At 35.0% G+C, this 13,893-nt stretch overlaps 1 protein-coding gene across 1 annotated transcript; it reads right to left on the bottom strand.

Moving 5' to 3' along the window:
- Window positions 1–7,633: 7,633 nt before the first annotated feature.
- LOC123320949 lies at window positions 7,634–11,584 on the bottom strand. The gene is made up of 3 exons (XM_044908446.1): window positions 11,122–11,584; window positions 11,020–11,034; window positions 7,634–7,861 (listed from the first exon to the last, which is right to left on the bottom strand). Exons 1-3 carry the CDS (start codon window positions 11,582–11,584, stop codon window positions 7,677–7,679), a joined length of 663 nt encoding a protein of 220 aa, XP_044764381.1. The 3' UTR covers window positions 7,634–7,676.
- Window positions 11,585–13,893: the final 2,309 nt, after the last annotated feature.

Genomic DNA, 13,893 nt, shown 5'->3' with positions numbered 1-13,893 from the left:
CTGATAGGAATTGAGATGTCAGTGGTCAATTCGGCAAAGTGTGATATCAATTCCTCGATACCTGTTGGATCAATTCGAACCAAATCTTGAAACTGCACATAGTTTACGGTTTGAGATGCACATGTTGAATTTCAGTTCGATAGTTCAGATAGGAATTGAGATTTCAGTGGTCAATTCGGCAAAGTGTGATATCAATTCCTCGAAAACTGTTGGATCAATTCGAACCAAATCTTGAAATTTTACACAGTGTTCGAATTGAGATGCACATGTTGAATTTCAGATCGATAGTTCTCATAGGAATGGAGATTTCAGTAGTCGATTCGACAAAATATCATTTCAATTCCTAAGGAACTATGGGATCAATTCGAACCAAATCTTGAAACTGCAAATAGTTTTCGAAATGAGATGCACATGTTGAATTTCAGATCGATAGTTCTCATAGGAATGGAGATTTCAGTAGTCGATTCGACAAAATATCATTTCAATTCCTAAGGAACTATTGGATCAATTCGACCCAAATCTCGAAACTGAACACAGTTTTCGAATTGAGATGCACATGTTGAATTTCAGTTCGATAGTTCAGATAGGAATTGAGATTTCAGTGGTCAATTCGGCAAATTGTGATATCAATTCCTCGAAAACTGTTGGATCAATTCTAACCAAATCTTGAAATTTTACACAGTGGTCGAATTGAGATGCACATGTTGAATTTCAATTCGATAGTTCACATAGGAATTGAGATTTCAGTGGTCAATTCGGCAAAGTGTGATATCAATTCCTCGAAAACTGTTGGATCAATTCGAACCAAATCTTGAAATTTTACACAGTGTTCGAATTGAGATGCACATGTTGAATTTCAGTTCGATAGTTCTGATAGGAATTGAGATTTCAGTGGTCAATTCGGCAAAGTGTGATATCAATTCCTCGAAATCTGTTGGATCAATTCGAATCAAATCTTGAAAGTGCACATAGTTTTCGGATTGAGATGCACTTGTTGAATTTCAGTTCGATAGTTCAGATAGGAATTGAGATTTCAGTGGTCTATTCGGCAAAGTGTGATATCCATTCCTCAAAAACTGTTGGATCAATTCGAACCAAATCTTGAAACTGCACATAGTTTTCGAAATGAGATGCACATGTTGAATTTCAGATCGATAGTTTTGATAGGAATGGAGATTTCAGTAGTCGATTCGACAAAATATCATTTCAATTCCTAAGGAACTATTATATCAATTCGAACCAAATCTTGAAACTGCACATAGTTTTCGAATTGAAATGCACATGTTGAATTTCAGTTAGATAGTTCAGATAGGAATTGAGATTTCAGTGGTCAATTCGGCAAAGTGTGATATCAATTCCTCGGAAACTGTTGGATCAATTCGAACCAGATCTTGAAACTGCTCATAGTTTTCGAAATGAGATGCACATGTTGAATTTCAGTTCGATAGTTCAGATAAGAATTGAGATTTCAGTGGTCAATTCGGCAAAGTGTGATATCAATTCCTAAAACAGTTGGATCAATTCGAACCAAATCTTTAAACTGCACATAGTTTTCGAATTGAGATGCACATGTTGAATTTCAGTTCGATAGTTCTGATAGGAATTGAGATGTCAGTGGTCAATTCGGCAAAGTGTGATATCAATTCCTCGAAAACTGTTGGATCAATTCGAACCAAATCTTGAAATTTCACACAGTTTTCGAATTGAGAGGCACATGTTGAATTCCTATCTGAACTTTCGAACTGAAATTCAACATGTGCATCTCATTTCGAAAACTATGTGCAGTTTCGAGATTTGGGGAGTATTGGTCCAACAGTTTTTGAGGAATTGAAATCACACTTTGCCGAATAGACCACTGAAATCTCAATTCCTATCTGAACTATCGAACTGAAATTCAACATGTGCATCTCAATTCGAAAACTATGTGCAGTTTAAAGATTTGCCGAATTGACCACTGATATCTCAACTCCTATCTGAACTATCGAACTGAAACTCAACATGTGCATCTCAATCCGAAAACTATGTGCAGTTTCAAGATTTGGTTCGAATTGATCCCATAGTTCCTTAGGAATTGAAATGATATTTTGTCGAATCGACTACTGAAATCTCCATTCCTATGAGAACTATCGATCTGAAATTCAACATGTGCATCTCATTTCGAAAACTATTTGCAGTTTCAAGATTTGGTTCGAATTGATCCCATAGTTCCTTAGGAATTGAAATGATATTTTGTCGAATCGACTACTGAAATCTCCATTCCTATGAGAACTATCGATCTGAAATTCAACATGTGCATCTCCTTTCGAAAACTATTTGCAGTTTCAAGATTATACAACGTAATAGTCATTCTATTGCGTAATTTAAGTTGCGGTCCATTGTTCTAACCGATCGGACGCTTTTATATTCGGGTTGAGATTTCGTTGAAATTTTGGATTTTTGAATTTGAACACTCTGTAGAAAATAGTATTAGGTATCAATTCGAAAAAATTGTTCAACAATATCGTATTTTTTCTAGAATATAACGAAATTTCCACAAATCATCCCGAGATACGTCATTCGTCGTTTCGTCATCTGATTATATAAGGTATTAGTCATTCTTTTGCGTGATTTTAGTTGCGGTTCATTGTTCGTACCGATCGGACGCTTTTATATTCGGAGTAAGTTTTCGTGGAAAGTTTGGATTTTTGAATTTGAACACTCTGTAGAAAATAGTATTAGGTATCAATTAAAAAAAATTGTTCAACAATATCGTATTATTTTTAGAATATACCGAAATTTCCACAAATCATCCCGATCGTACCGATCGGACGCTTTTATATTCGGGTTAAGATTTCGTTGAAATTTTGAATTTTTGAATTTGAACACTCTGTAGAAAATACTTTTAGATATAAATTCAACAAAATTGTTCAACAATATCGTATTTTTTCTAGAATCTAACGAAATTTCCACAAATCATCCCAAGATACGTCATTCGTCGTTTCGTCATCTGATTATACAACGTATTAGTCATTCTTTTGCGTGATTTTAGTTGCGGTTCATTGTTCGTACCGATCGGACGCTTTTATATTCGGAGTAAGTTTTCGTGGAAAGTTTGTATTTTTGAATTTGAACACTCTGTAGAAAATACTATTAGATATAAATTCAACAAAATTGTTCAACAATATCGTATTTTTTCTAGAATATAAGGAAATTTCCACAAATCATCCCAAGATACGTCATTCGTCGTTTCGTCATCTGATTATACAACGTATTAGTCATTCTTTTGCGTGATTTTAGTTGCGGTTCATTGTTCGTACCGATCGGACGCTTTTATATTCGGAGTAAGTTTTCGTGGAAAGTTTGGATTTTTGAATTTGAACACCCTGTAGAAAATAGTATTAGGTATCAATTAAAAAAAATTGTTCAACAATATCGTATTTTTTCTAGAATATAACGAAATTTCCACAAATCATCCCGAGATACGTCATTCGTCGTTTCGTCATCTGATTATATAACGTATTAGTCATTCTATTGCGTGATTTAAGTTGCGCTCCATTGTTCGTACCGATCGGACGCTTTTATATTCAGGGTAAGTTTTCGTGAAAAGTTTGGATTTTTGAATTTGAACACTCTGAAGAAAATAGTCTTAGGTATCAATTTAAAAAAATTGTTCAACAATATCGTATTTTTTCTAGAATATACCAAAATTTCCACAAATCAACCCGAGATACGTCATTCGTCGTTTCGTCATCTGATTATATAACGTATTAGTCATTCTATCGCGTGATTTCATTTGCGTTTCATTGTTCGTACCGATCGGACGATTTTATATTCAGGGTGAGTTTTCGTGGAAAGTTTGGATTTTTGAACTTGAACACTCTGTAGAAAAAAGTATGAGGTATCAATTCGAAAAATTTTTTCAACAATATTGTATTTTTTTTAGATTATAACGAAATTCACGGAATTTCCACAGATCATCCCGAGATACGTCATTCGTCGTTTCGTCATCTGATTATATAACGTATTAGTCATTCTTTCGCGTGATTTCAGTTGCGCTCCATTTTTCGTACTGATCGGACGCTTTTATATTCGGAGTAAGTTTTCGTGGGAAGTTTGGATTTTTGAATTTGAACACTCTGTAGAACAATGTATTAGTTATCAATTTAAAAAAATTGTTCAACAATATCGTATTTTTTCTAGAATATAAAGAAATTTCCACAAATCATCCCAAGATACGTCATTCGTCGTTTCGTCATCTGATTATACAACGTATTACTCATTCTTTTGCGTGATTTTAGTTGCGGTTCATTGTTCGTACCGATCGGACGCTTTTATATTCAGGAAAAGTTTTCGTGGAAAGTTTGTATTTTTGAATTTGAACACTCTGTAGAAAATAGTATTAGGTTTCAATTTAAAAAAATTGTTCAACAATATCATATTTTTTCTAAAATATAACGAAATTTCCTCAAATCATCCCGAGATACGTCATTCGTCGTTTCGTCATCTGATTATATAAGGTATTAGTCATTCTAACGCGTGATTTTAGTTGCGCTCCATTGTTCGTACCGATCGGACGCTTTTATATTCAGGAAAAGTTTTCGTGGAAAGTTTGGATTTTTGAATTTAAACACTCTGTGGAAAATAGCATTAGGTATCAATTTAAAAAAAATTTTCAACAATATCGTATTTTTTCTAGAATATAACGAAATTTACACAAATAAACCCAAGATACGTCATTCGTCGTTTCGTCATCTGATTATATAACGTATTAGTCATTCTATCGCGTGATTTTAGTTGCGCTCCATTGTTCGTACCGATCAGACGCTTTTATATTCAGGGTAAGTTTTCATGGAAAGTTTGGATTTTTGAATTTGAACACTGTGTAGAAAATAGTATTAGGTATCAATTTAAAAAAATTGTTCAACAATATCGTATTTTTTCTAGAATATAACGAAATTTCCACTAATCATCCCGAGATACGTCATTCGTCGTTTCGTCATATGTTTATATAACGTATTAGTCATTCTAACGCGTGATTTTAGTTGCGCTCCATTATTCGTACCGATCGGACGCTTTTATTTTCAGGGTAAGTTTTCGTGGAAAGTTTGGATTTTTTAATTTGGAAACTCTGTAGAAAATAGTATTAGTTATCAATTCAAGAAAATTAATCAACAATATCGTATTTTTTCTAGAATATACCGAAATTTCCACAAATCATCCCGAGATACGTCATTCGTCGTTTCGTCATCTGATTATACAACGTATTAGTCATTCTATTGCGTGATTTTAGGTTCGGTCCATTGTTCGTACCGATCGTACGCTTTTATATTCAGGGTAAGTTCTCGTGTAAAGTTTGGTTTGTTGAATTTGAACACTCTGTAGAAAATAGTATTAGATATCAATTTAACAAAATTGTTCAACAATATCGTATTTTTCGTAGAATATACCGAAATTCCCACTAATCATCCCGAGATTCCTCATTCGTCGTCTCGTCATATGATTATACAACGTATTAGTCATTCTATTGCGTGATTTTAGTTGCGGTGAATTAATCGTACCGATCGGACGCTTTTATATTCGGGTTGAGATTTCGTTGAAATTTTGGATTTTTGAATTTGAACACTCTGTAGAAAAAAGTATAAGATATCAATTTAACAAAATTGTTCAACAATATATTATTTTTTCTAGAATATACCGAAATTTCCACAAATCATCCCAAGATACGTAATTCGTCGTTTCGTCATCTGATTATACAACGTATTAGTCATTCTTCTGCGTGATTTAAGTTGCGGTCCATTGTTCGTACCGATCGGACGCTTTTATATTCGGGTTAAGATTTCGTTGAAATTTTGGATTTTTGAATTTGTACACTCTGTAGAAAATAGTATTAGACATCAATTTAACAAAATTGTTCAACAATATCGTATTTTTTGTAGAATATACCGAAATTCCCACAAATCATCCCGAGATTCGTCATTCGTCGTCTCGTCATCTGATTATACAACGTATTAGTCATTCTATTGCGTGATTTTAGTTGCGGTCAATTGTTCGTACCGATCGGACGCTTTTATATTCGGGTTAAGATTTCGTTGAAATTTTGGATTTTTGAATTCGAACACTCTGTAGAAAATAGTATTAGATATCAATTTAACAAAATTGTTCAACAATATCGTATTTTTTCTAGAATATACCGAAATTACTACAAATCATCCCAAGATACGTCATTCGTCGTTTCGTCATCTGATTATATAACGTATTAGTCATTCTATCGCCTGATTTCAGTTGCGCTCCATTGTTCGTACCGATCGGACGCTTTTATATTCAGGGTGAGTTTTCGTGGAAAGTTTGGATTTCTGAATTTGAACACTCTGTAGAAGATAGTATTAGGTATCATCACTTTAAAAAAATTGTTCAACAATATCGTATTTTTTCTAGAATATAACGAAATTTCCACAAATCAACCCGAGATACGTAATTCGTCGTTTCATCATCTGATTATATAACGTATTAGTCATTCTATCGCGTGATTTTATTTGCGCTTCATTGTTCGTACCGATCTGACGCTTTTATATTCAGGGTAAGTTTTCGTGGAAAGTTTGGATTTTTGAATTTGACTACTCTGTAAAAAATAGTTTTAGGTATCAATTTAAAAAAATTTTTCAACAATATCGTATTTCCTCTAGAATTTAACGAAATTTCCACAAATCATCCCGAGATACGTCATTCGTTGTTTCGTCATCTGATTACATAACGTATTCGTCATTCTATCACGTGATCTTAGTTGCGCTCCATTGTTCGTACCGATCGGACGCAAGTATATTCGGAGTAAGGTTTCGTGGAAAGTTTGGATTTTTGAATTTGAACACTCTGTAAAAAATAGTATTAGGTATCAATTTGAAAAAATTGTTCAACAATATCGTATTTTTTCTAGAATATAACGAAATTTTCACAAATCATCCCGAGATACGTCATTCGTCGTTTCGTCATCTGATTATATAACGTTCTAGCTGGCCCGGCGAACTTTGTTTCGCCTCAGAGATACATAAAGTTGTATTAACTAACCATTGGTATTTTTTCAAGTAGGAGATATATTAGGCGAAATTAAAGTAGATACAAAATATACAAATAATTTAATTACATTGAAAAAGGTATGTACATTTTTATTCACATGAAAAGACTCAACTTTATTGAAGCGTAACATTATTGTTGTGCATATTTAATTTAACTTTTTGTTTTCAATGTTTCAAAAATTCTCTCATTGTAGTACCTTAAGATGAACCACATTTTTAGGTTTCTCCGAGGTGCGAGAATAAATAGAGCAGAAGGTAAAGACGCAACATACAACTGGCCATGAAAAAAACCACACACACTCAAGGGCTGGTCTTGTGATTCGTTAATTTTCATGGCAACGACATACGTTGTTTTGTACTAACCTACACAAGTCCTACTTTTTTTATATACTCAGTGAATAAGCTGTAATGCTTATTGATGAAAATTTTTATTGAAAAGTACAAATTACATATTATACTGTTGCTACAATACAACCTATCCGTAGTGTTAATAGGTACAATATGAGGAAATTGGAATGTAGCAGCTGTGTTGAATAAAGAGTTACATTGGCATTAATTGAAGGTTATAAAGTTGAAACTCAAAATATTTTATAACATTTGTATATTTTCAATTAACAAAAAGTTCAACTAACTTAGTGCCATTGGATGTACAATATTTTTGGTTACTCCTTGAGGAATATACACAAACAAATTGGATGGTTTGCCAACCCTTGAACATGCAACGTACAATTGGCCGTGAGAAAAGCACGGATTTTCCAAATCCAATCCACAAATCGTCATTGTTTGACCTTGTGACTTATTAATTGTCATAGCAAATGCCAAGCGTATTGGAAATTGTAGACGTTTGAATGGGATAGGTGAATCTGAAGGAATCATTGGGATTCGTGGTAACAGTACAACTTCACCTTGAAATTTGCCACTCAATATAGTGGCTTCAAGAATATTACCCATGATTTTTTTCATAACCAACCGCGTACCATTACATAATTTTGGTGCATTCAAATTTCGAAGCAAAATTATTGGTGAGCCAATCTTCAATCGCAAGTTGTTTGGTGGCATTCCAGGTAAATCGAGTGAATTTAAAAATTCTACAGGATAGTTGACAATTTCATCTGCATCAACAACAGTGTCAATTGATTTGAATGTAAATTCATCACCAGGCAATGACTGTTGTATTTTGAAATTGATTGCGTCAACATCTAAATTTTTTGCGGCTAAAATAGCTCGCTCACGTAGCCATGCATGATTAGTGAAATTTCTCCGTAAATCTGGAAAGATACTATTTATCAAATCATCCTCAGTACCCACTATGTTACAAAAATTTTCCGGGAGTTTAATACATTGCGTATTTACGTACAATTGAATTCTACGATTACCAATATCTAGCAATTGTTCGGAGAATCTCGACACTAATGGATCATTTTGAATTTGAACTCGCATATTTATGGTAAGGCATAATTTAGTGACACTTCGCCATAGATATGACTCCTTCAAACATGCGTTCATTTCGTCCACATATGTAGCACGTGGAATGACAGGCAATGTCTGTCTGAAATCCCCAGATAACAGTACTAAAGCACCACCGAAAAGCCTAGTATTATTTCTGATGTCCTTCAGCGACCTGTCTAGAGCTTCAAGCGAATGTTTGTGGGCCATCGTACATTCATCCCAGATAATGATTTTGCATTTTCTCAAAACTTCAGCCATGCCAGAATGCTTCTTAATATTACACATTGCATCGGGATTTGTGTGAATATTCAAAGGTAATTTAAGAGCTGAATGCGCAGTCCGTCCTCCATCAAGTAAGGTTGCTGCAATTCCTGATGAAGCAATTGCCAATGCAATATGATTTTCTAATCGAATGCGTGCAAGGATCAGTGAGATGAGGAATGTTATCCAGTGCCACCTGGTGCATCCAAAAAAAAGAAGCCACCTTGTCGAGCTGCAACTGATAAGTTAATTTCATCATATACATTTCGTTGCTCATCAGTAAGCAATTGTTCTGTATCAGCAACAAAATTTGCCAAGGAAGGCATGTCGAACTGGTGTTCACGTTGAACATCGCTGTTAATGATATCTGCTGGTGAGCGGTTCGGCGCTGGCATGCCGCAATGGATGAGCGGCATGTTCGAAATTAGAATACAAATCTCTTCAATCATTATTAATGCTTCGTTATATATTTCAGTCGAAAATTGGATATTGGGATTTTGATTAGTAATTCTAATCCGATGCAAAATATCTTCACTCATTGAGTCTTTATATTTATTCCACAGAGTAGATGCTTCGGACGGGAAACACATTGTTAATATTATGGAATATAATTGACGAATTTGCTGTGGATTCGAACAAAGTTCAGCATCTGCTAGTGTGAGATCCCAGTGGTTATCATCTTCCAATAAATGTAATTCACGACAGGCATCGAAGAAAGTGTCGTATAAGATACCATTGACTTTTCGCAAATATTGGAAGGACGTCGGCCCGGGAATGTTAACCAACAACAAACGCTGAAAAAAACATTCACGTTGTTTAGGATGAACAGTATATAATCGGCCTAAAGTATTTGCCATAAACATATTGGGGAATTCTGGTACTGAAACACCTCGTTTCCGTCGTTCCCAATTTTTTGATTGTTTGTTCCACGTCAAATATTTAGGAACATCAGTATACATCAAGGTCTTCGCGAAATGACCGACAAAATCTTGTCGATTACAAAGTTTGAAAAACTCCGTCAGAGTTGTTTTTGGAGCTGTTAAAGCTTGTTGCAGAGCAGTCTGTTCCGTGAAATAAACACGCTGTCCATTTTCAAGATGCACAGCCAAATGTATAACAGCAGGATCCCTTTCATGTATTGGGAAATTAAAAATACGCCAAATAGCTTCGTTACTACTTATGTATCGGCCCATTTGATAACGTGTTATTTCGTCATTGTCGTTTACATTTTGAACACCAAATATAGCTTTATCGCTGCCCTTATGAACGTATTTACAAATGTACTTGATGGACTTCACAGAACTGCATAACTCGACGTTTATATGTGCTTTGAAGGTTTTGCACAGCAACGGTGAATATGGAACCACCCAGCGATTATCAATGTCTACTCTTGAACCGTTTGATAGTCGTAATTCATATGATTGGCCACCATTGTCTATGTCTCTACGACGGTAAGATGGATAGCCATCGATATTGGTGATTGTATCAGGTAGACATGGTTTTGGGAAACGTTTCGTACATTTTCCATTGTCCATACATGGTGACGTCATGTTTAAAGTACCACATGGACCGTGGATCATGTTAGTGGTAACAATGTCAAACAATTCTTGATCGATATTCTTATCCGGAATTTCCGCAGAAATAATTTGGTCAATTTCTTCTGGGCGTACTCTATCTACCAACCAAATCAAAATATGCGCATGTGGCAAATCTCGTTTCTGCCATTCCACAGAGTAAAGCCAGCAACGTGTTTTGCCAAATACCGAGTGATGTGTGATCAAATTTATCAAAGATTTCAGTTTCTGTTTGAACACACGCGCGGTGATGTCATGGCGATGCATTGAGGATTGACCTGACAACAGCAAATTTTTAATTTCATTCCAGTTGGGATTACACGTAAAAGTGATGAATAGATCAGGCCGGCCGTATGCACGTACATAAGTCATGGCGTCTTGAATATATTCTTGCATATGTCGTGGGCTGCCAGTATATGATGATGGAAGAATATATGCGGTACCGATGTTGTTGATGTCATTTGTTGCATCTACGCTACCTATTATGGCGTCACGTAAATGAATGTACTCCTCAGAACGAAGTTGTGCTTGATTAAACTTTAAATATCGTAATCTCTCACTTTCGATTTTCACATATATATCAATAATGTACTGATGAAATAGCTGCCGGCATCGAAGAATGTTATTATCTTCATTAGCACGAATCATTAACCGGTATGCGTAGAAGTTCATCGCGCTAACTTTTTTGGTTAGTTCCACACCTGGAAAAAAGAAAATAGACCTACATGAGATACACCAAAGTTGTTAGTGCGACAAAAAATATGAAATAATCTATGAGTTGTACCTACCTGTCGTTGGATTCCTTTGTTTAATGTTGAAATGATAACCATCCTCTCCTTCCCAAAATATCAACGGATACTGCAATGCATCATAAGAACGATGATTGTCTTGAATTATTTGCACCGTGTTATCCCTGCGTTGTATGCGTATATCTCGACGTTCCGATGGGTCACCAGCCATAACAACTGCAACTTCATTAATAGTTGGAACATTATATGTGCCTGCGTGCTCTCCATACGGTACTTTATCTGCTTTAATGACAATGGCGTAGTTGTCGTTTTGCAGTCTGTTGGAGAGAGTCTTGAACAACCGTAGCAAGTGATTATTATTCAGCAAAAGTGTTTCCAAAATTTCTACAATTTCTCGCTCCTGCATCTGGTCTATATGGTTGTATGCGCAGCGTGTATTAGTTCGTTGTTCCTCATCTCCCATGAAGTAGATTTGTAGAAATTTGGGATCAGCTTCAGGCATTGGAAGCAATGAACCAATTTGATGATACACTTGACCTTGAATCTTAAAAGTTGATTCAAAATTGCGACCATCATTATTGTGAATAATTTTAGTAGCTTTAAATGATGTCATTTGGAAGCAAGAATTGAATTCACGAATTTTACGCAAAAACAGTTTTGATTGCGATGTAGCTCCAGCTAGTAGTGTTCTCAATGGTTCAAGAGGTGGATTTAATGGTGGAAGTGAAACTTTTCCAGATGCGCAACATAGACCAGCCGATTCAGCTCTGTACGTGAAAGCATGACAATGTTGACACCCCTTGTCCATATTACCGATCGTAATTAGTGAGTGCGACGAATAGTCGATATTATGGTCATATCCGAACGTAACACGATTGAATGATGCTCGTGTCAATTGCTTGTTGACGTTGCATTCGCTGTCGATCTCGTTCTCTCTGTGCGTCGGTCTCTCGTAGACGCTCCTCTCTTTGTCTCAATGTATTAGTACGAAAACGTTGATGGGGTTGTTCTAAATTCTCATCTGTACGTGTATTTGTAACTTGATCTCCTAAATTTACGTTATCCGTTGAGTGTTCCTCAATTATTGTTCTATTCAATCGACGATTATGGACATATTGCGATCGTTGACTACGTCTACCAATATTTCTGGATCTTCCACGAAGACGTGGCATTTTTCGTAGGTACTGTAAGAAAAGACATAACTTATGTAAAAAAGGTATAAAACTGAATTGAGATGAAAACGTAGGTACTGTAAGAAAGTACATAACTTATGTAAAAAAGGTATACAACTGAATTGAGAAACTGGATTGAGATGAAATTTGAATTTAGTAACAGGTCTGAAAAGTTTTTCTGTACCACATTTTATGAATAATGCATAATTTAATTTTTGATCATCACTCCCTATTATTTTCGAATAGTCAATATTTGAAATAAAAACGATTGAAAATAAGTATTATGAAATCATTGAATGAATAAATTAGTATGTTCGAATATTTATTGATTATCTTGCGAGTGAAATTGATAAAAAATCATGTAAAATACTCACTGTGATATCACACTTAGTTTGCAAAACGTATAGTTTTTTACGTATACTTCAAAAACTTTAACACTTTCACAATTAGAGTGTCACTTATCCAAACACAATGATAACACTAAATATTTCTGAATCCGTTCGCAGCTCACCCTCTCACACGGCCTACTATCAAAACACTGTTCAAATATAAGAGACATCACAACAAAGTCGCGCAGTAAGGCCTGGCGTATTCAGGTAGTTTCCGTCCAGATGCCAATCGTTTACGTCGGTCCACAAGGCTCAGCAGGCAATCAGCTAACCGTTACAGATCGTTGGACTGCCCTAAAGAGAACTATTATCACGTACACCTCACAGCTAAACAGCTTCATGAAAAAAGGATAAAACACCCCAAATATTAAATTAGGTACTCTATCTCTCCACTTTTTTCCATTAAAATAGGAAATCAATGCGATGCGATATTAGACAAAAAAAAAACTGATATCTTTCGGTACGGGAAGCGGGTATTTGTGTAGAGGGCTCTACTAAATTCGAATAATATTAGAATAATTTGAATAATTCGAAAATTCGAATAAATTCGAATATTCGAAAAAAGCATGAAACGAATATTCGAATTGACTCATCCCGAAAATTCCGAGCCCTAGTCTGTAGCCGGTTTCTCACTGACGTCTTTATCAAATAATTGTGATGAATAGCTTATTTATTTGAATCAGGATCGATACCGTATTCATAAAAACCTCCTCTGAAATAAGGCAATATTTTGGTAAAATTTTTATTACATTCAGAGGGTTTTTTATCAGTTAACCTTGAGAGATAGACATATGCTCTCGCGGACTTTTTTGTAGAACTGTTGAAGAGCCACATTTTTGTCATACATTGTATCAATGTAAGTCATATGGTTTTCGCAGCGTACGCAACAAAAGCTTGAAAATTGCAAATTTTCTTACATTTTTGGAATTTTTGTAGATGTCTGAATTTTTGTCAGTGAAAAATATAGCATATGCCACCCGAGAATGATAAAGCATTCTGAGAGTGAAAAAATTTCTGAAATCGGTCCAGTAGTTTTTGAATTAACTAACAAAAAATTAATTTTTCCCCTTTAAAGTATAAAACAAGAAAAATATTTTCCAGTGGACTAAATTGTGATTCTAAACCATCCTCGAATTCATTGGAATATACACAAAAAATTTCATCAAAATCGGCCCAGCCGTTTAGGAGTTGTGTGACAAAGCCACGAACAGAAAAATTATATATATTAAGATAAGATAAGATTAAGAAGA

This window comes from Coccinella septempunctata, chromosome 9 (assembly GCF_907165205.1).
Source record: "Coccinella septempunctata chromosome 9, icCocSept1.1, whole genome shotgun sequence".
Classification (NCBI taxonomy): Eukaryota; Metazoa; Arthropoda; class Insecta; order Coleoptera; family Coccinellidae; genus Coccinella; species Coccinella septempunctata.
Note: the sequence above shows the minus strand (reverse complement) of the source record. Positions and strands in the feature narration are given on the sequence as shown.